Here is a 21,308-nt window from a genome sequence, read left to right on the forward strand (position 1 = left end):
GAACACTTCTCCAACACCGATTAATGTTGTGTTTCCCATGAGAAATATTTCTCTGGAGTTTCCTCACTTTGATGGAACATCTTCACTGCTTAGCTGGATTTTCAAGGCGGAGAAAATTTTCAACTATCACAGTACACCGGATATGGCGAGGGTGGAAATAGTTGCTATTCATTTTGAAGGTGAAGTGGTACCTTGGTTTCAGATGTTACAACGGTTAGCAGTTGTAAACACTTGGGTGGAATTAACCCGTGCTTTAGAATCTCAATTTGGACCTTCGCCCTTTGATTGTCCAATGGTTGAATTGTTCAAACTGCAACAAACAGGTTCAGTCTCTGATTATTACTTACAATTTATGTCTCTAGCAAATAGATCATCAGGGTTAAGTGATGAGGTCCTTTTGAATTGTTTTCTAAGTAGGTTAAATGTTGATGTTAAAAGAGATGTGATGGCCCTATCCCCAATTTCATTATTGAGAGCGGTGGCTTTTGGCAAAATTATATGAAGATAAATATTGTCCTGTAACCAAACCATCTTTCAATAAACCAATGGTTTCTACATATGCAACAAAACTTGTGTCTCAACCTCTACAACAAGCATATCAGAACCAGAGAAGTAATATTAAAGGGAGCCTTCCACCTCTGTTACCCACTCCCAACACTTCCCAACTAAAAAATAACAATGTTAAGAGGATTAGTCCAGCTGAAATGCAATTGCGAAGAGATAAGGGTCTTTGCTATTTTTTTGATGAAAAATTCACTTTTAATCACAAGTGTATCAATAGGCAACATCTTTTCCTACAGTTAGAAGAGGAGGTTGTAACTAAACAAGAGACTGTAATCGATTCAGAAAAAGTTGATAAATGCAATGTTTCTGAAGAAGAGCATCACCTCTCTTTGAATGCTCTAAAAGGGGGAATGAGTGTGAGCACCATTCGGTTTTTAGCTCGCATTAATCAACTGCCTATGCAAGTCTTAATTGATGGAGGAAGTTCTGATAACTTTTTGCAGCCAAGGATTGCCAAATTTTTAAAACTTCCTGTTGAACCTGCTTCATTGTTTAGAGTGATGGTAGGGAATGGGAATTACATGACAGCTGAGGGAAAAATTCAACAGCTCAAGGTGCAGGCATAGGGCCATTCTTTTGTCTTACCTATTTTCTTACTACCTATTTTGGGGGAAAATTTAATTCTTGGAGCGAGTTGGTTAAAAACAATTGGTCCTCATATTGCTGATTATCATGCTTTGCAATTGAAGTTACTTCACGAGGGTAGATTTACCACACTACAAGGTGATAGAGAGTTGGTGCCAACTCAAGCTCAATTAAACCATATCAGAAGAATAGTGCATACCAATACTATAGCAGAAATATACAATATGCAGCTATTAAAAGAGAACATCCACTCTGGTACATTGTTAGAGGCATAGGTTGAGATGGAACATGAACTTGCTTTGTTACTGCATACTTATAGTTTAGTTTTTGATACTCCTCATAATCTACCACCTCAAAGATCACATGATCACTCTATTCCCTTGTTGGAAGGCTTAATCCGATAAAGGTCAAGCCTTATCGGTATCCTCATAGCCAAAAAGAGGAGATTGAAAAGTTGGTAGAAGGAATATTAAACGAAGGTATTATACAGCATAGTAAAAGTCCTTTTTCTTCTCCCATTATTTTGGTCAAGAAGATGGATGGCTCATGGAGAGTTTGTACAGATTAGAGAACTTTTAATGCTATAACTATCAAAGATAGTTTTCCCATTCCAACTGTGGATGAATTGATTGATGAACTCTTTGGTGCTTGCTATTTTTCCAAGTTTGATCTCCGATCTGGATATCACCAGATTTTATTGAAGCCAGAGGACCAACACACGACAGCTTTTAGAACACATCATGGCCATTATGAATGGCTAGTTATGCCATTTGGATTGACTAATGCACCAACTTCATTTCAGAGTTTGATAGACAACATATTTCATGGGTTATTAAGAAAATTTGTGTTGGTTTTTTTTATGATATTTTGGTATACAGTTGCAATTGGAAGGATCACTTATCCCATTTGGAAGTTGTCCTCAGGATTCTACAGAAACATAAACTCTTTGTCAGGTTTTCGAAGTGCAAATTTGGAGTAACACAAATTGAATATCTTGAGCATATCTTATCTGGTTCTGGAGTAGCTATTGATGATACCAAATTGGTTACAGTACGTGAGTGGCCCTAACCTTCAAATTTAAAACAATTAAGAGGTTTCCTAGGCCTTACCAGATATTATAGAAGGTTTGTCAAACATTATGCCAGTATTGTTGCACCATTAACAGATTAAGAAAGATGCGCTTTTCGTTGGACTGAAAAAGCTACTACAACATTTGAAAAATTGAAGTGGGCAATGACTTCTGCTCCTGTTTTGGCTATTCTCAATTTTAAAGACTCCTTTGTGCTGGAAACTGATGCATCTAGAATGGCAGTAGGTGCAGTCCTCAGTCAGAATGCACACCCAACCGCTTATTTTTCTAAGAAAATGTCCAACCGAATGCAAAAGTAATCTACATATGTCAGAGAACTTTATGCCATTATCGAAGCATTAGCTAAGTTTAGACATTATCTCCTGGGACACCACTTCATTATTAAAACTGATCAACAAAGCTTGAAGCAATTATTGGATCAGACTCTCCAAACACTTGAGCAACAACAGTGGCTGCCAAAATTTTTAGGCTATGACTTTGAGATTCAGTATAAAGCTGGGAAGGAAAATATCCTTGCAGATGCCTTATCCAGGAGCTTTTTCATGGCTTGGTATGAACCAAATTGTGTGTGGCTTCAACAGCTTGTGGAACTCACTCAAACAGATCAGAAATTGTCCCAGTTATATAGCCAATGTCTTCAAGGTCAAATTCCAAATTCAGAATATTCTATCAAAGAAGGTATTCTTTTTTGGAAAGGTTGTATCATGGTGCCTAATAATTCTACCCTTATAAACCAAATACTTCAAGAGTTCCATAACTCTAAGATTGGAGGTCATGCTGGCATCACCAAGACAGCTAGCAGAATTGCAAATCAATTCCATTGGCCCAATATGCAACAGGACATTCAGAAATTTATCAATGAGTGTGTAGTTTGTCAACAAGCAAAGGTTGATCATGCATTACCTAAAGGGCTTTTGCAACCCTTGCCTATTCCTCAACAAGTTTGGGAGGATATTGCCATGGATTTTATCACCCATCTTCCATCAGTTACAGGTTACACAACAATAATGGTTGTAGTTGATAGACTGTCCAAATTTGCCTATTTTATTCCATTAAAATCTGATTTTTCTAGCAAATCAGTGGCAGAAGCTTTTATTGGTTAGGTGGTAAAGATACATGGAATTCCAAAATCCATTGTATCTGACAGGGATAGAGTTTTTATAAGTTCCTTCTGGCAACAATTGTTTAAATCTCAAGGAACTACCTTAGCGATGGGATTTGCATATCATCCTCAATCTGATGGTCAAACGGAAAATTTAAATAAGACATTGGAAATGTATTTGAGGTGCTATGTGTATGAGAATCCTAAGTCCTGGATGAATATGCTACCTTGGGCCTAATATTGGTATAATACTTCCCTTCATCATAGCTTGGGTATGACTCCTTTTCAAGTGGTGTTTGGAAGACTTCCTTCGAAACTTACCAGATATGATATCAATCAAAAGGATCCTATTTCAATGAGAGAAGCTTTGACAACAAGAGATAAAATCCTATCTCAGTTAAAGGCTAATTTAGTGAAATCTCAAAACTATATGAAACAACAAACAGATAAAAAGCGACGGGACATTCAACTGCAAGTGGGAGATCTTGCTTTAGTTAAGCTACATATAGGCAACAATCTCTCGCCTTAAGAAAAAATCAAAAGCTGGGATTAAAGTTTTTTGGGCCTTTTGAGGTGATTGAAAAAATTGGATCAGTGGCTTACAAATTGCAATTGCCTAACACAACTAAAATTCACCTGGTGTTTCATATTTCATTGCTTAAAAAGTTCCAAGGTAATCCACCACAACAATATCTTCCACTGCCGTTAACTACTTCAGAATTTGGGCCTACCGTGCAACCTTGGAAAATATTGAAAAGCAGAGTGATTACTAGAAACCAGCAGAAAGTGTCACAACTGTTAGTGTAGTGGGACATCTCAGCTCCTAAAGAAGCTACTTGGGAAGATGTGGAAGAGGTGAAAGAGGCTTACCCCTTGTTCAACCTTGAGGACAAGGTTGCTTTTGATGGAAAGGGTAATGTAACATGCATAAAAGGTCAAGGGCTGAAAGGAGATTGCACACATAATACAAGCAGGGACTAGGAGGAGTACTCGCCAGCGCAGAAGGAGTGGATATTTGGAGGATTACGCTTGAGGGAGAGGGCATGCCTGGTATGAATCTTCTCTAACCTTCTAGTCTCTCTGATTTCTTTTCTCATTTTGGGTTCTGCTCTGCTTAGATGGAATCATCATTCTCTGCTCTGAATCACTGCCACCGACCATTTCTACTATTTTATTCTTATCGCATTGTTTTTGTTGATTGTAATAGAATAGAAACCATACTGCTATATAAATATAAGAACTCTACTATATAGTTCTGAATAAAAATTCATAACGTAGTAACTTGTTTTTTTTTTTAGATAAAGGGTGTTATTAATTTTATAGAGTGTTTTTATATAATTTGAAGAAAAGATATTATAATGATACAATTGTTTTAGAATTTTCTCTTAATAGAAAATACCACAATTTTTATCAAATCATTTTTTTACATAAATATCTATTTATCTTAAAATAAAAAAATTATTATATTATCAAATGATAAAGATTTTTTTTTGAAAGACAGACAAAAATATTATTAATTAGTTTAGAAGAATATTATTGATTAGTTTAGAAGAATGAAGAGGAAGAGAGAAGGCGTGAGAGCATTTCGAGTTGATCAATGTTCATTGCTATAAATAATAAATTGTAGGTAGACAAATTATTATGAATTAGAACCATAGACAATATCTATCTCCCAAAATTCATGTTTTCGATAAAAACAAAAACCATTAAAGTTTGAACCTTGTGGGGAATTTCTTCCTGCAACCCAATGTTTTCTGCATGCACCACCATATTGTTTAAAATTTCAATTATACTTAAAAGCTGTAATTATAGTTTCGTATTAAGTAATCTATAAATTTATGTTTCCGATTATAAAATTTATAATACAAATTTTGAAAATAATTCATGATATAATTATATTTTGGATTATACAATGGAAAATTATATTTTGAGTTATATGATGTGTAAAATTATAAATTATATAATTTATAATATAAAAAGTAATCTAAAATGTAAATTACATAATGAATTGTAGAATCTGTAATGAAAATGTATATTAACGCATTTTATGTCATCGTTATGCACCAAAGACCCAATTCAGAGCCCTTGGCATCCGGAAGAATACTATTTTTGGAATGAAACGCATTAAATGCATTTCACTAATGTTATGGGGTGCAAGAAAAAACACCAGTCTCTTTTTTCTTTTATTGTTAAAAGCACTTGCCTCCATACCAGTCATCTTTTACTTATCCAAAATAATTGAATGATTTCTTCTAAGTATGAACACAAAATTTGAACGAAGCCTTGTGTTAAATTTTTTTTCTTAATAAAAGTAAACAGTGCTTCTGTTAACAGTGTCTTAAACTATTCTCATGTCAGGAATTAGGATTCATAATAATAAAAGGAATACTTATTTTTGAGTGTGTGTTGAATAAGGGTAAAAATGTTATAGAAATTATAGGTTATGATATTTTGGATAAAAACTTTTTATGATTAATTGACTCTTTTTTTCTTTTTCAACTATATTATCGTATAATCATTTTATTTCTTTCCACTGTATATATTTAGGAGATATCCTCTTATAAACCTATCCATTACTTTATAAAAACATAAAATTGAATACATTTAATATTTTCTGAACTTCAAAATTGCGTTTTGATTAATATATTCAATCATAGTATTGCATTTTTTAATAAACTTAATCAATAATATATATATATATATATATATATATATATATATATATATATATATATATATATATATATAGGTTTGCTAACGCGCGTAAGCTTGTTTTTGGTATATTTTAACAATGTGTACCGGATTTTAGTAGACAAAAATATCCTTATATATCATGATTCTAAGTTTTAAGGTTAAGGGTATTTTAATAATTTTCATTCTCAAAACTACAAAAAAAAACTAATTCCTATGAACCCTTTCTCTTTCATCTTTCTCACTCCAACATTTTCTCTGTCATCCTATGGTAGCCCCAAGTGAAAAAAAATCAGAAATGTTAAATAATTTTACAAAATATGTTTCTATAATGAGTTTTCATTTTATAATTTTTGTCTTATCTAATTTTATCCAATTTTCACAAGCATAAAGAAATTGGTAATTGACTTGGAAAAAATCATTAAATAATTTCTTACAAAAATTGATTTTATAATGAGTTTTCATTTTATAATTTTTGTCTTATCTAACTTTATCTAATTTTCACAAGCATAATGACATCAAAGGAATTGGTAATTGGCCTGGAAAAAATCAGAAATACTTGTTGTTAAACAATTTCTTACAAAAAATGATTTTATAATGAATTTTCATTTTATAATTTTTGTCGTATATAATTTTATCTAATTTTCACAAACATTTTTTTAGAGATGATGATTCAACATATGCAGATGATGAAATTAGAGAGGTGAGTGAAGATGATGAAAGTAGAGAGGTTACTGAAGATGATGAAATTGAAGAGATCTGAAATGAACATTTGCCTGAAGGTGACATGACTCAACTCTTTACAAAGACAAATTATTTAAAATGTACTAACTGAAAAATAGGCGCGCGTTACCAAACTATATATATATATATATATATATATATATATATATATATATATATATATATATATATATATATATAATATGTATGAAAAATTCTCTTTTTCTTTTGTTTTTTTTTTCTCCAACAACAAAATGTGGACTGTGTAAGTCCTTTTTGTTCCAATTTTGAGTTTTTGTTCCAATTATTCTAACTCTAATCCACTAACCACGCCGAACACAAAGGAAAAGATCAATATATAAAACAGTTATAAAAGATATTAAAACTATTTTATTATTCTTGTTTATAGTTTTTTTTAAAAAGTTACAGCTTTAGTTGATCTCTAATTAGATGTTCATCGTACTTTTCTTTACTTAGGTTTTAGATTCACCCCCTCAATTAAGCATAGTCTCTAATTGGTTATACCATTTGTAACATCCTGTAATATCAGATTTCAACTATAAACTCATAAATATAACTCGAATTCTTCTAATTTATTCTTCTATCTCTTCCTTCATTGGCCCTGAATGAGACGACATTCCTCCATTTGCTCCCGTATAACGAATTATACGATCATCGCACATACACAAAGACAAACAAGTAGGATGAGCTAACATGCAACAAATCATTTATAAAACATGCATAATTACTTTGATACACTCAACAAACATCATATAATAATTATGTCAGACACCCTCATACCATCATACAACAATCGCACCATAGATACTCATCCCATCATACTACAATCCCTAATAGACACTCATCCCACAATACCCAATAGACACTCATCCCACAATACCCAATAGACACTTATCCCACAATACTCAATAGACACTCATTCCACAATACCCAATAGACACTCATTCGGATAATACGTTGATGAGCGGTCACGGGAGGTTATGCACTTGTGATGACTTCTACTTCTTCTTACAAATACACTTCCAAAATACTTCATACCATCCACAAGGTTAGTCCTCAACACTATGTCTAAAACCGGCACATAGACCAGGACCTCCTACCCCTCCCACCACATAATTCATCCTTCTCTACTTGAGACTGAATGATTATTAGAGTATCAGGATAACCTCCAACGATAGGACCCTCAACATCAACATATACACAAATACCATATCATTACAGAAGTTTGGATATTCGAAAAAAATGAATAGCTAGAATTCGAATTCTGTATGATATTTACGTTTACGACGTGTGATAAAAAGATACTATATAGAATAATAGTAGATTCTCGTTTGATTCACATTCAATTCAATGATTGATCAAAAGAGAATTAAAAACATTTAGATCACCCAATTTCCAATATTTCTTTTCAACATTAATGAAATCTAATGAATTTATTTAGATTGATTGTATCCATATGGGATAAGAGAATAAGAAAAGAGGGAAGGGGAGCTTCAAAAAAATGATAAAAAAAATAGAAGTGAGGGGGTCAAGTTGAGTGCATAGAATCTGATCACTATAAGAGAACTCTTTCTTTGTTTTTGAGGTTTCCAATCAAAGAATGAATTTCAATTTCGATTGAATCTAAAACACAAAGAAAATTAGTTTACAGCATAGAAGAAACCTATGTATATGTGATATGATATACCATGCTCACATTCCCCAACTCATATTATACCATTACAAAATCTCCCCATAATACTCATATCATGTTCATATGCATAAATTCAAATCCAATATAATAAAATATAATCATCACAGAAATCAAACAAAATGAGTATATCACAAAATAAATTAACAATACTAAAATATCACCATAAATGGTCACCGGAGAAGAATCAAATGTTTGACGAATCAAACTCACCATAAACGCCAGTACATATGACTAGTCACAACTTACTGGATTTGACTAGGGCTGCTCTATGATCAAGGATGTACCAACTCCGGTTTTTAAGATTCTTTTATCCTACCATCACAATTATAATTCATAATTTCATATCTAACCACAATAACATGAATTCATCAAAAAATTTCATTCCAACAAGATATACTGCACAATAATTAACAGTACATAATCTGTTCAACAAGATTTAAGTTAAAAACTCGTCGAGTAGACTTTCAGGAAAGAGAGGTGCATCACAATGGACAACTTAAGTACCAAGTCTTTCCTTAGCCAAAGTGTTCCTCAACTAGTTTTAACAAATTTCTTATTTACAGATTCAAAACAATAACATATAATATTAACATAGAAATTCAATATAGATAGATATATAACAAGCACCTATGTTTTTCATTAATAGTATTCACACAGAATTTTAAGACATGAATAGTAATAAAACAATACTAAATCATAAAATATAAAAGCTTAGAAAGGTTAGCTCCCCTCACTTAATCTCTTGCTCAGAATTTGTTTCCCCGAAAACCCTCCAGAACCTCTACTCTTCTTGCAACTAAAAATTTCTTCCTAACTCTTTCTTCTTTATTTCTCAAGCTTTCTGAATTGATTCTTCCTCTCTTCTTTATTTCTCAAGCTTTCTGACTTGATTCTTCCTCTCTTTGTGTAGAAGAGCCTCCCCTCTCATGGCTATTTATAGTCCAAAAATTTTACTATTCACCAATTTTTTAATATTATTTATTATTTTAATATATTAATATTTTAATCACCACTTGACATATTGGATCCCTTAATAATGCCTTAGAGTGCTTTATCCACTATCAATATTTTAATTTTTTTATTTTATTTTATTATTTTATTTTATTTTTTTTAAAGAAAAAGGTAGAAAAGAGTTTGAACCCATGTTCTTGAAATCTCCACAATTTTCTACCATTTAAGCTACCAAAATTTCTTATTTAGCTTTCCACATTTTATAAACTTATTATATTTTCCATTCACAAAGAAATTTATTATTACTACTAGTAATAAAATTGTTACTATTAAGGTAAATATTTTTCATAGGTCTTACACCATTACTTGATTATGATGAAGTTTTTTTTTCTCATTTCAAAGGGCCAAAATTTCCTATTGGCCAATTCACTCTTAAATGATTATATACCAAAATATTCATAACAATTCTTGCTATTTACTTTAAAATATAAGATATGTGTTGATGCATAAACCCTTTATAAAATGTCTCTCTTTGAAAATGCAAAATCTAGAGACTCAACAAGTGTACCTTATTTGAATAAATTTTTAGATCTTTTGAAGTCACCCACTTCCCATTAGCTAGTAACTTCTAAAATAAAATAGGGTAACTAATTGATTTAGTGTAAAAATATTGAGATAATTCACTTTTAGTACAATAAAACAAATTACATTTATAGTATTAATTTTGTTAATGATTGATATAATTGAGAGTATGTCTATAATTTTTAGTAATTGTTTGTTTATTAAAAAAAATTTAACATTACTTGAAATAACCATTAAAAATTTTAAATGGGTAAAAGACTCTCTACAATATTAACTACATATCTACGACATTAATTACATATTAACGTTAATTTTTCTTTTAATAAACACATATTACTAAAGAATAAAATTGCTTCCACCATTAACAAAAAGTTAAAAAAAAAACTCTATAACTATCCATATTGTCATTATAATTCATATAATATTACTTCCTTGTAGCATATTATATTCATTGTAATCTATTTAAAACTTTAATATCATATTTCATCTTGCAATCACCTCTTCGTTAATTTTCCATAAAATTCTTGAAACTTATCCATAAAATTCTTGAAACTGAATATTATTCATAAAAACTTCAAGTTAACACAAATTTCAACATCATAATTGTTGTATTTCGGACGTACCAAAATTTCAAATTAGTAAAAAGGATAAATATAATTTTATAAAAGGATGTGTCTTTAATCCTTGCAACTTTAGAAGATTGCAATTAGAAGAGAACAAGAAAAAATTATTCAAACTTATCCTTTAGATTAAACATGTCATCATACAAGTAAAAAAAAATCATTTTACTTTGTTCTTATCAAGTACACAAAATTTAAGAAAGAAATTAAATTGTTACACTTATTTCTATTGTTTTCATTTGGAACCAAATAATGAACTTGAATTAATGGATTTATAATACACGATTTCGTTATTTTATCCTATATTATATCCAAAATAATGTATTTCATTTTAAAAGCAGTTCAAACAATTTTAAATATATTCTAGGTTTCATTATATAGGTTATTGGTAGTATATCTTGATTCTATTTTTCTAAAATTTTAGAATAATTTTTTTTATAAATCTTATTAATGATAGATTTTGTAATTTAATTAATGACCGAATCAATAACTAGTAGGAACTTTAGTTGAGATATTTGTCTTAATCAAATTCATTGGAAATCAAATATGAAACAAAGTTCATTGTAAAATTTGGTAGTTGTAAATCAAATTATTAAAGTGTTTACAAAAATTAACTTAACTAGTCGATGAAGCAGCTAATTGCAATTATTAACAATGTCTAGGTCTATAATGTAATTATAAAATAATTAGGCATCGTGTTACAAAAAAAAATATTAACTAAAAAACAATTTAAGTATTATTGAAAAGTATTTAAGGTTAACTTGTAATTTTAAAAAAATTCAGGAGCTTATACATAATTGTGAAACATATTTTTTAAGTTAATAGAAAATATTAAATTTTACTCTTAAAAATGTAAACTAAAATTTCAAAAGAGAAAAAAAAATTTAGAGAAAATATTTTTTAAGTTAATAGAAAATATTGAATTTTACATCTTTTTCCATCACCAATAATACTAAATCGAGAATCTATTTTAGAGAAAAAACTTAAAAAACAATAAATTAAATGACAGAAGTGAGCAGCGGGACGACTCTACCCCAGTGCAGCTATGCATGACTATTGCCCTAAAAATTTCTAACATGCCACGTTCTTTCCTATATTTCCAACAGTGCCGCAGTTTCATGAAGAAACTGAGGCCATTCCTATATGTTTTATTTCTTTTATTTCTATGATTTTAATAAGTTACTTGGCGTCATCCACGGTGACAAACGTAGTAATTTTTTTATTTTTATTTTTATGAGCTAAAGGGTCTTATTAATTTTTTAGGATGTTTTTATATAATTTGAAAAAAAAAATATTATCATGATACAATTTTTATAGATTTTTCTCTGAAGTTTTCATAGAAAATTCCATAAGTGTTTTCGAAATATATTTTACAAAAAAAAATAATAATTATGACAAAATGAAATTTTTATTATATTCTCAAATTGATAAAGTAATATTTTTTTTAATTATGAAACACAGACAAAAACATTTATGATCAATTTAGAAGAATGAAGACGAAGAGAAAGGGTGTAAGAGCATTTGGAGTTGGTTAATAAAGAGTTTCATTACTATAAATAATAAATTGTATTTAGAGAAATTATTTTGAGTTTAGAAGCACAGCATAGACAATGTGTATCTCCCAAAGTTCATCTCTGTAGCAGTCATCTTTTACTTATCCAAATCAAAAGCCGACATGCAAGAAAATAATTGAATGATTTCTTCAAGTATGAGCACAAAATTTGAACGAAGCCCTGATGCTAAGTTTTTAGAACCTTGATTTTTACCGAATTTGAGTGATTTTACATTGTTTATCCTCACATAATAAAAAGTTCTTTGAAATATCGTTAAAAAAATTCTTAATAAAAATAAAAAGTGGTTCTGTTAAGAAATACTTGGGTGACAATCTCGGATTAAGATCATTGGTTAGTTAACAGTGTTTTAAACTGTTCTCATGTTATGAATTAGGATTGATAATAAAAAGAATACTTACTTTTTAATTAGTGAATGTTGAAATTAGGGTAAAAATGTTAAAGAAATTATGATTTATAATATTTTGGATAAAACTTTTCATGATTAATTGACTTTTTTTTTCTTTTTCAGATAGATTCTCGTATAATAATTGTATTTTGTTGTAGACAGAAGTATATTTAGGAGATACCCTCTTATAAACCTATCAATTTGCTTTATAAAAACATAAAATTAAATACATTTAATATTGTAGAAATATAAACACCTTAAATGCTTATTATATAAAGAAAGTGACAGAAACTGTAGAAAAATATAGGATTAGATAAATTCTTATAATAAAATAGATTCTAATATAATTTTCTGAATGTATTCTATTCACAATTGCAAATTTGTGTTTTGACTAATGATATTCAATCATAGTATTGCAATTTTTAATAAATTTGAACAATAATATATATATATATAATAAATTTAAACAATAATATATATATATATATATATATATATATATATATATATATATATATATTATTGATACTCCTTCATGACATAAAAATACAGAGTTTTTTCTATCATTGATTTTGTTTTTCAATTCCAAATCGCACTTCAAAGAAAGAATTTTTTTTATCATTTCAATAACCATGATTATTATTGAACAATTAGAAAGAAAAACAAAATGCAATATTTTTGTGGGGTGAGTTTTCTAACTAACTAGAAAACTTTTCAAACAAAAAACGTTGAAAGTGTTGACGATAATTTCCAATATTAGAAGGTGACAACATTATATTAGTAACTAATGTGGTTCAATTTTATATAAGCTCTACGAATCTTTAACATGATATTATCAAATAGAAATATGTTTGCCAAATTCATACAAAGAAGAGTGGACCTCAATTACTTAAAGACCGCTTTTATTATTTAGGCCAACATATTTTTTGAATATTAAACTAGAGTTTAATTTTGGGTTTTGTATTCTGAGTTTAATAGTATTAGATTTTCTTTGAGTCATGTATTTGTGCCTAAAATGAAGTTTGGGCTTAGAAGGAGTTGGACTTTGAGAAAAGAAAACGCATTAATCCTAAGGGTGCTGCTCCCTCCACCACCACCCTATACTTCCTCCACCTCTCCATATTATTTTAAATACAATTATATCCTTAACTTAAAAAGATTTTTATTTTTACTCTATTTTAAATAATTTGAAACCCTAATTTTACTTTCCCAGCACCCACTCACGGAACTCTCTTTCCCTTTCCCCATTTTCGTTTCACCTCCCCACCTCCCGCACTTCCATTCCTTTTTCTTTCCAGTTTTTTTTTTTTGGTTTGAAAGCTTCCATTGCCGCCATGGTGTGAAGGAGCGTCGCCGCCGTGGTGTAGAGGAACATCGAGGAAGTATACATCAACCGAGGTGACATCCTTCAACGGATGTTCCCTAATAAAACAAACTCTAAAATAAAAAATGTAACCTTTAAACGGGAGGTGACATCTTCAACGGATGTCAACATCCATTTAAGGAAAAAACGGATGTCCGTTTTACCTTAAACGAATGTTGACATTCGTTGAAGGATGTTGACATCCGTTGAAGGATGTCACCTCCGTTTAAATGTTACGTTTTTTATTTTAGGGTTTTATTTCAAGGTTTATTCGAATACGAGGAAGTACTCCACGCACTGCACCACGAGAGGGAGACTGTTTGATAATTCTTTCCACCACCACCAACCTTTGCAACTTGTAGTATCTCACAACGACAAAAGAAAGAGAGGAAGAAATATAATGTTAAAATGAAAGAAAAGTATTTTACTCATGTACGGGACTAAAATAGGTTATTAATGAAATAGGTTGTGAATGGGTAAAATTAAAAAATAATAACCTACAAATAAAATTTTACTGAGGGACAAAACAGTAAAGGGAAGGTGGAGGGAGAAAGGTGTGGTGGTGGAGGGAGCAACACCCTAATCCTAATTTGCTGCTTTAACTTGGAGAGCAAATTAGGGTTAATGTTCTTCTTTATGCACCTATAAGCATAGAAAACGTGAATTATTTATATGTAGTGGGTTACACTTATGTAATAAATCACTTGAAAGTGAGAATTACAATGACTTCTTGACAAAAAAAATTATATTTAACTTCTCAATAAAATTTTGACTTTTTTAATATATAAAATAAAATGTATAAATATATATAATTTATATTTTTCAAAAAGATACGGTTGTGAAGGCCTACACATCTCCTTGTGTATCGATCTTTGAGATTACAGTATCTAAATATTAGCGCAATAAAAACTATAAATATAATAAATAAACACAAAAAGAAAGAAATATGTACAATTTTGTACAAAATATTTTAAAAGATCGGTTAATCCTAAAAACCCATTTAATAATTATATTTTAAAAAAACAGTTAACAATTATATTATAGAACTCAACCCATGTTTGTGTCTATTAATATGCACTAATATATGTCATTTCTGACGTTTCTATGGTTGTCACATTTAGGTAAAAACTGGAAAGACTAGCTTGGAGTAGATATCAAGAGTTTACGGGAATCAGGTTAGTCAACAGCTGATTTCATGTTTGTTCCTATGCATGTTCCTGTGTGTACTGTAGAATCCCTGAACATACATATAACTGTAGGCCTCTTTTTATCCCATTTTATAGCATAATTTTTCTGAATGCTTATCATGTTTTTCAATGTAATGTATTAAATTGCTGATCAAATTTTGGAACGAATAGTAGCGGTGTTTATATCAATAATGATATATTATTCACAAAGGAGATATTTAACTAATCTGGCTTTTACATCTAGTTTCTCCTAATTATAATGGTAATGTAATACATTGAGTATAATATACATGATCACAATGCCTATGCCTAGTGAGTTCTATTCTGTTGTATAGATGTTCGGAATAATTTTATTTTGAACCTGTCTTTAGAATATGATAAATTACTAAAGTTTTGAAAATCATGTTCTAACTTGTAAGATAGGAAATAGTAAATTTTAAATATTTTATGCTACATGTCTTCATGTAAAATGAGCAGTAATAATGTATTTGATGCAGCTATAGGTAATCAACTATCTTGGGCATAATCACATCATAAAAACTCGAAGTATTGTAATCAATTGTTGATTTTCAATTTGCAGGCAGTGGTTGTTAGTATCGATCCCTGTAGAGTGTATGTAAAGGATCCTAATGATGTGCAATTGAAGACCGTAAGGGTTTCAAATCTAGAAATGTTACTTGAGTAACCATTAGGTACTAAAACATTTTTCAAAGTTTTTAGAAACAACTTTTTCGTATTAAAAACGGACAAAGCAAGGTGGTATTTTCCATTATCATCTGGCCAAAGATCCTGTCTTATGCCCATTTCCTTCAAATCTTTCCTTGCATTAAGATTGTCTTTGGATTTAGGCTTTTCATTCAACAAAGTATAGATTAAATTGTCAAATACATTCTTTTCAATGTGCATGAAGTCTAAATTGTGACGTAACAAATTAGACTCCCAATATGGAAGTTCAAAGAAAATGCTTCTTTTATTCCACTGTTTAACTTCTTGTCTACATATTTTTCCTCTACCATCCAAATGAATTCCTCTCCCAAATGTAACATTAATATTTTCCACTTGCCTAAAAATGTCAGATCCAAATAATTTTAGTGGTGGATTCCGTTCTTCAGTGCTTCCATCAAAGCGAACACGATTCAATCTAAATCTATGGTTTCTACTTAAAAAGCGACGATGTCCCATAAAACACTACTTCCTACTATGAGGAAGACGACAAGGTTCTACATCAAAGTTACAAGTAGGGCAAGCTAAACTTGTGTGTGTGTTCCAACCAGATAAAATACCAAGGCCAGGAAAGTCACAAATTGTCCACATAAGAGCTGCTCGCATTCTAAAAGTTTCATTCAATGAAGAATCAAAGGTCTCCACCCCATCATTCCATAGCTCACGTAACTCAAACACAAGGGGTTGTAAGTACACATCAATACTATTTCCAGGCATCTGCTTACCTGGAATGATCATGGACAGAATCAATGAAGTGTGCTTCATACAAAGCCAAGGTGGAAGATTGTACGGAATTAAAAACGCTAGCCAAATACTATAAATAGAACTCATAGTGCCAAAAGGATTAAAACCATCACTGGCAAGGCCTAAGCGAACATTTCGAGGATCTAAAGCAAATTCAGGATGCATTACACTAAATGTCTTCCATGCCTCACCATCCCTTGGATGCCTTATAACTCCATCCTTGTTCTCTAAAGAATGCCATCTCATATGCTCTGCAGTCTTAGAGCACATAAACAATCTTTGCAATCTTGGTTTCAAAGGAAAGTAACGTAAAACTTTTGCAGGTTGCTTTTTTTTCTTCTTTGGGTTCCAACTAGATGTACCACAATGTTTCCATGTTTGCAAATCTTTTTCATCATCTCTTAAATATAACATACAATGATTCGGACATGCATCTATTTTGGTATAGTTAAGACCAAGTTTGTTGATGATTTTCTTAGCCTCATAAAAAGAAAGAGGCAACTTTGCTTCACTAAATGCATCTCTTAGCAAATCTAGGATCATAGTCATTGCTTTGTCACTTAATCCACAAAAAACCTTGATATGATATAATTTGATTACAAATTCTAATTTTGTGTACTTGCTCCCATCACACAATATTTGATTTCCGTCATTGAGAAACTCATTAAATTCATTATGATTCTCCCTTGGCCTTTCATTACTAACATCATCTTCACCCAATGGTTGTGATCTGCCTATATTAGTACCTTCTTGCCTATAATGTCCAAATGCTTCATTTATCATTGTTTCCATTGCATTTTCAAAATCAAATGCCTCTTGTTACTCATCTTCATTTCTAGAAATATCTTGTCTTTGCCTTTCACCATGAAGATTCCAAATAACATAATTTATGGGAAATTGTTTTAAAATCAAGTGCTCTTCAACTATGCCTCTAGTTTGCCATTTCACAAACCCACATTTAGGGCATGGACATCGAATTGTGTCTCCAGAAGCTCCATTCTCAAAAGCAAAATCTAAGAATTTTTCTAAACCAATTGAGTATTCAACTATATTTCGAGGCTTAGTTATCCAAGACTTATCCATTCAAAAATATTCCTAAAAAAAATTAAATACACTAACACATAAGAAAGAATACAATATTCATGGAAAATAAAAACAAATAATGAATTAAAAAAAATTAAACACTTTCTACTAACCTTGATAACTGTGGGATTGCAATACTTAAAAGAGAAACCTGCAACATCAATTAAGTAGTGTTTTGTTATGACAATTTCATTCCGAAATATAACAAAAGATACACAATCATATAACAAAAGATACAAAAAGTAAAAGTTGTTAGTACCGGTCCTCTTTATAATAATATAGAAAATGCTTTCTCCATGTAAGGTAAAATCATATACACAAAACGTAGTTCTGAATTGTGAAAAGTATAAGGACTATATACACTAGCATAAATATATTCATTTATTTTATATATTTCATTTATTCATAATATTGTAACTTGAACTAAGTGAAGCGCAAGCAAAGTTCAAGAGAGTGGAACAATGTAGAAGACACTCTAAATATCATGTTGAAGCACTAGAACGAGAGAAAATGTGAGAAACATATATTGAATTGAACTAAATTTTATTAAATGAATATCATACTTGAATGTTCTGTACAACTTATATTTATACACAACATGTACTGTTGTACAAGAGATTTAAAACTAATAATGATTGACCATTGACCATAATTGACCACTAACTATTAACTTTACACTAACATTATAAAAATTTAAACTTATTAAAAATCCCAATAATTGACTTTCTAATTAATAGTTATTTTTTAGTACTGCAGACAATTTACAATTTTTTTAACTGCTATAGTTATCCACCACTGGTGTCTACAGCTGCATTGACTTTCTAACCTATAATCAACTTTGAGAAGTATATTACAGTGCATAAACATCTTATCATGCAACTGAACTGGTGGAATTGGTTGCTTACTTGGGCTGGAAATGAAATCTTAGATGCGAAAGTGATCTTTGTCATATTATATGTCTTCCCTTAAAAAGTTTCCATTATTGCACAAATAAAAAATATTTTTATTTATGATAAAGATCTTGTTCACACAGTCCTTCTAAGGATTCACATGTCACAGAGAGGCAACAAAACAATTACAAGTGAATTGAAAATTAAAAATTACTTGGACTATAAATACATATACATACCAGTAATGTTACTGCCAACTATGTTAGAGTTTCTAACTATTCCCTTAACTACCAGCTGCCATTAACAATCTTGAGTGTTTTTAAGAACCTTCAAGTGAGATGCGACACAATGCTTAAAAGAGCATGTTTCCACTGGTTCTCAGCTGCAAACTCTAACACAACTTCATAGAAGAAATTGCCCTGTTATCCAATATTATGAAATTTTCAATTGCAAGTTAAGGATAAAGAACACTTACAATTTGGAGATTAACAACTTTGCATAATAGAAAATTGTTTTTCCAACACAAACTGTTATTGCATTCAATCCACATTATCATCCTAACAGGTGCAATCCGCTTTATCTTTCGAAGCTGCAATCCGCTTTATCTTTCGAATCACATAACAGCGGGATTCAATTTATTCAATGCTAATTAAATGCGATTAAAGCACATAAGAAAAACCAATTCAAGAAACATAACAATGTAAATTTTTGAATTGCTTTCAATCCATACATCCAGGCTACAAGTGAAAAAACTTTTCAAATTACAATTGTTTCTATTTCGTGCTAGCATATATACACTAGCACTAATTAAATAATTAATTAACTTACACAAGTATTGAAACACTAAAATTAATAATGAGAGTGGTATGCCTATCTTTCCTTCCAATAAAATCTGATTACTCTTAACCAAGAACTCAATTTACTCGTTCATGAAAAACATGATTGAGACTGAGAAGAAGATATCCCATTAAAACGTTGCACCAAATAAAAGCACAAAGGGTTGTAGAACGATGTACCTATCGACCGTGACGTTATGAGCTCTGCTGTCTGCCGGTTTGTAGAACCATCGTTGCAGCTTTGTCCGCCGACTACGAATCTGAAAGAAAAAGGAAAACACTGGGCAATCTAAAGGAGAAATGAAAGAAGAGGGAGAGAGTGGATGGAATGAAGGGAGAAACTAGGGTTCAGGTGGTGAAATGAAGGGAGAAATTGTCAGAAGATTTTTAGAGGAAAATTAACTTTTAGAAAAATAATGGGTTTAGACAGAGATGGGTTTTAGATCTGGAGGGAATAAAATTTTAGAATTGCTAAAATGAAACTTAGTCTAAAATTTTTAGAGAGAAAAATGTAAAAGAATTAGAAAATGATGAATAAAAATATATTTTTATTTGAAGAGGTTATAAACCTCTCTTGAAAGGAATTAAAACCCCCACAAATATTGTCAGTTAGATAATTTAAATTAAACATCTTAAAGTATGTTAATTTGAGGGGGTTTTTTATAACCTCCCCAAAATAACCCATCTAAATAAGGTTTTTTTTGTAGTGACACAATCATATGTATTCTCTTTATATATAGGTGCAATTTTAAGTTAATAATATATATATATATATATATATATCTAAATTGAAATATAAAGAAATAAAGAAAAAGAAACAAATAGTGATTATTTATAAAGAAAAACATAGTTAACAATTATACTTTTTAAGAAATCAATTAATAATTATATTATAAAGGATAAAATGAGAATAAAAATTTATGTACACAAAAATATATATATATATATATATATATATATTATTTATATATGGGTATAGATAAAATATGTCTTGATGAATAAACTTTTTATAAAAATTATTTTTAAAAGTATACAAATACTCTACAAGTGTACCTTATGTGAATAAATTTTTAGATTTTTTAAGTCATTTACTATTTGCTAGTAAATTTTTAAATAAATTTGAGTAAATAGTAAATTTGGTATAATAAAATAAATTAAATTAATAGGACACAAACTTCATTCTATTAATTTTATTTGAACTTTATTAATGATTAATATAATTGAGTATGTGTATAATTTTTAGTAATTATCACATTTATTTATTAAAATAAAATTAACGTTACTTGAAAAAAGCATTCAGAATTTAAGATCGATAAAAACCTGTTTACAATTACTTACATATTAACGTTACTTCTTCTTTAATAAACAAATGTCACTAAAGATAAACATGAATTCAATTCTTAAAGTAAAAAAAAATTGAAAAAAAATTAAGTATTTTTACTGTATTTTTTTATTATACTAAACAAAATATAAATTTCTATTGAAGTGAATATTTGTATCAAACTTAAAGTTATTAAACTAATCTTAAAATTTTAAGTTAACCTAAGTTTCACACGTGAATAAAAATGAAATAGTAAAACATTGTATAAAAATCAAAATCTATTAATATATTATTTTAAGATTTTGAATTGAAAATAATATTAATAAGATTGAATTCAGATCTAGTTGATATTATTACGGAGATGAACTCTTTTTTTTCATCAATAAACCTAACAATTACATATGGAAATTTGTATGGAAATTTTTATATATGGGTTTTGTTTAGGACGTAACTTTCATTTGTTGTTTTTACTCTAGGTAGTTTGCTGTTACATAAATTCAGAAGTTATCTGAGAAACTGAGACATTAAGAATGAACATGTTTGGCGAACTTTGATGTTGAGTGTTGATATCTCAATCCAA

At 29.8% G+C, this 21,308-nt stretch overlaps 1 protein-coding gene across 7 annotated transcripts; it reads right to left on the reverse strand.

Annotated features, from left to right (window-relative positions):
- Nucleotides 1-7,335: 7,335 nt before the first annotated feature.
- Nucleotides 7,336-19,898, reverse strand: LOC108331348 (uncharacterized). 7 transcript variants are annotated; one of them, XM_052877142.1, is made up of 5 exons: nucleotides 19,588-19,898; nucleotides 19,047-19,160; nucleotides 18,811-18,971; nucleotides 17,795-17,832; nucleotides 16,320-17,693 (listed from the first exon to the last, which is right to left on the reverse strand). In XM_052877142.1, the coding sequence occupies exon 5, from the start codon at nucleotides 17,388-17,390 to the stop codon at nucleotides 16,320-16,322; it is 1,071 nt and encodes a 356-aa protein (XP_052733102.1). In that variant the 5' UTR covers nucleotides 17,391-17,693; nucleotides 17,795-17,832; nucleotides 18,811-18,971; nucleotides 19,047-19,160; nucleotides 19,588-19,898. The 7 variants fall into 7 exon arrangements, 3 of the variants coding, with proteins under 3 accessions (XP_052733102.1, XP_052733101.1, XP_052733100.1); XR_008248624.1 differs by lacking the exons at nucleotides 16,320-17,693; nucleotides 19,047-19,160 and adding an exon at nucleotides 7,336-8,781 and having other exon boundaries at nucleotides 18,811-18,990; nucleotides 19,588-19,884; XR_008248623.1 differs by lacking the exons at nucleotides 16,320-17,693; nucleotides 19,047-19,160 and adding an exon at nucleotides 13,141-14,586 and having other exon boundaries at nucleotides 18,811-18,990; nucleotides 19,588-19,884.
- Between the last annotated feature and the right edge of the window lie 1,410 nt (nucleotides 19,899-21,308).

Source organism: Vigna angularis, chromosome 4 (assembly GCF_016808095.1).
Source record: "Vigna angularis cultivar LongXiaoDou No.4 chromosome 4, ASM1680809v1, whole genome shotgun sequence".
NCBI classification, from domain to species: domain Eukaryota; kingdom Viridiplantae; phylum Streptophyta; class Magnoliopsida; order Fabales; family Fabaceae; genus Vigna; species Vigna angularis.

Excerpts from the sequence above, each read along its gene's own strand:
- LOC108331348 (XM_052877141.1), bottom strand. The coding sequence starts at position 17,390 with ATGGAAACAATGATAAATGAAGCATTTGGACATTATAGGCAAGAAGGT.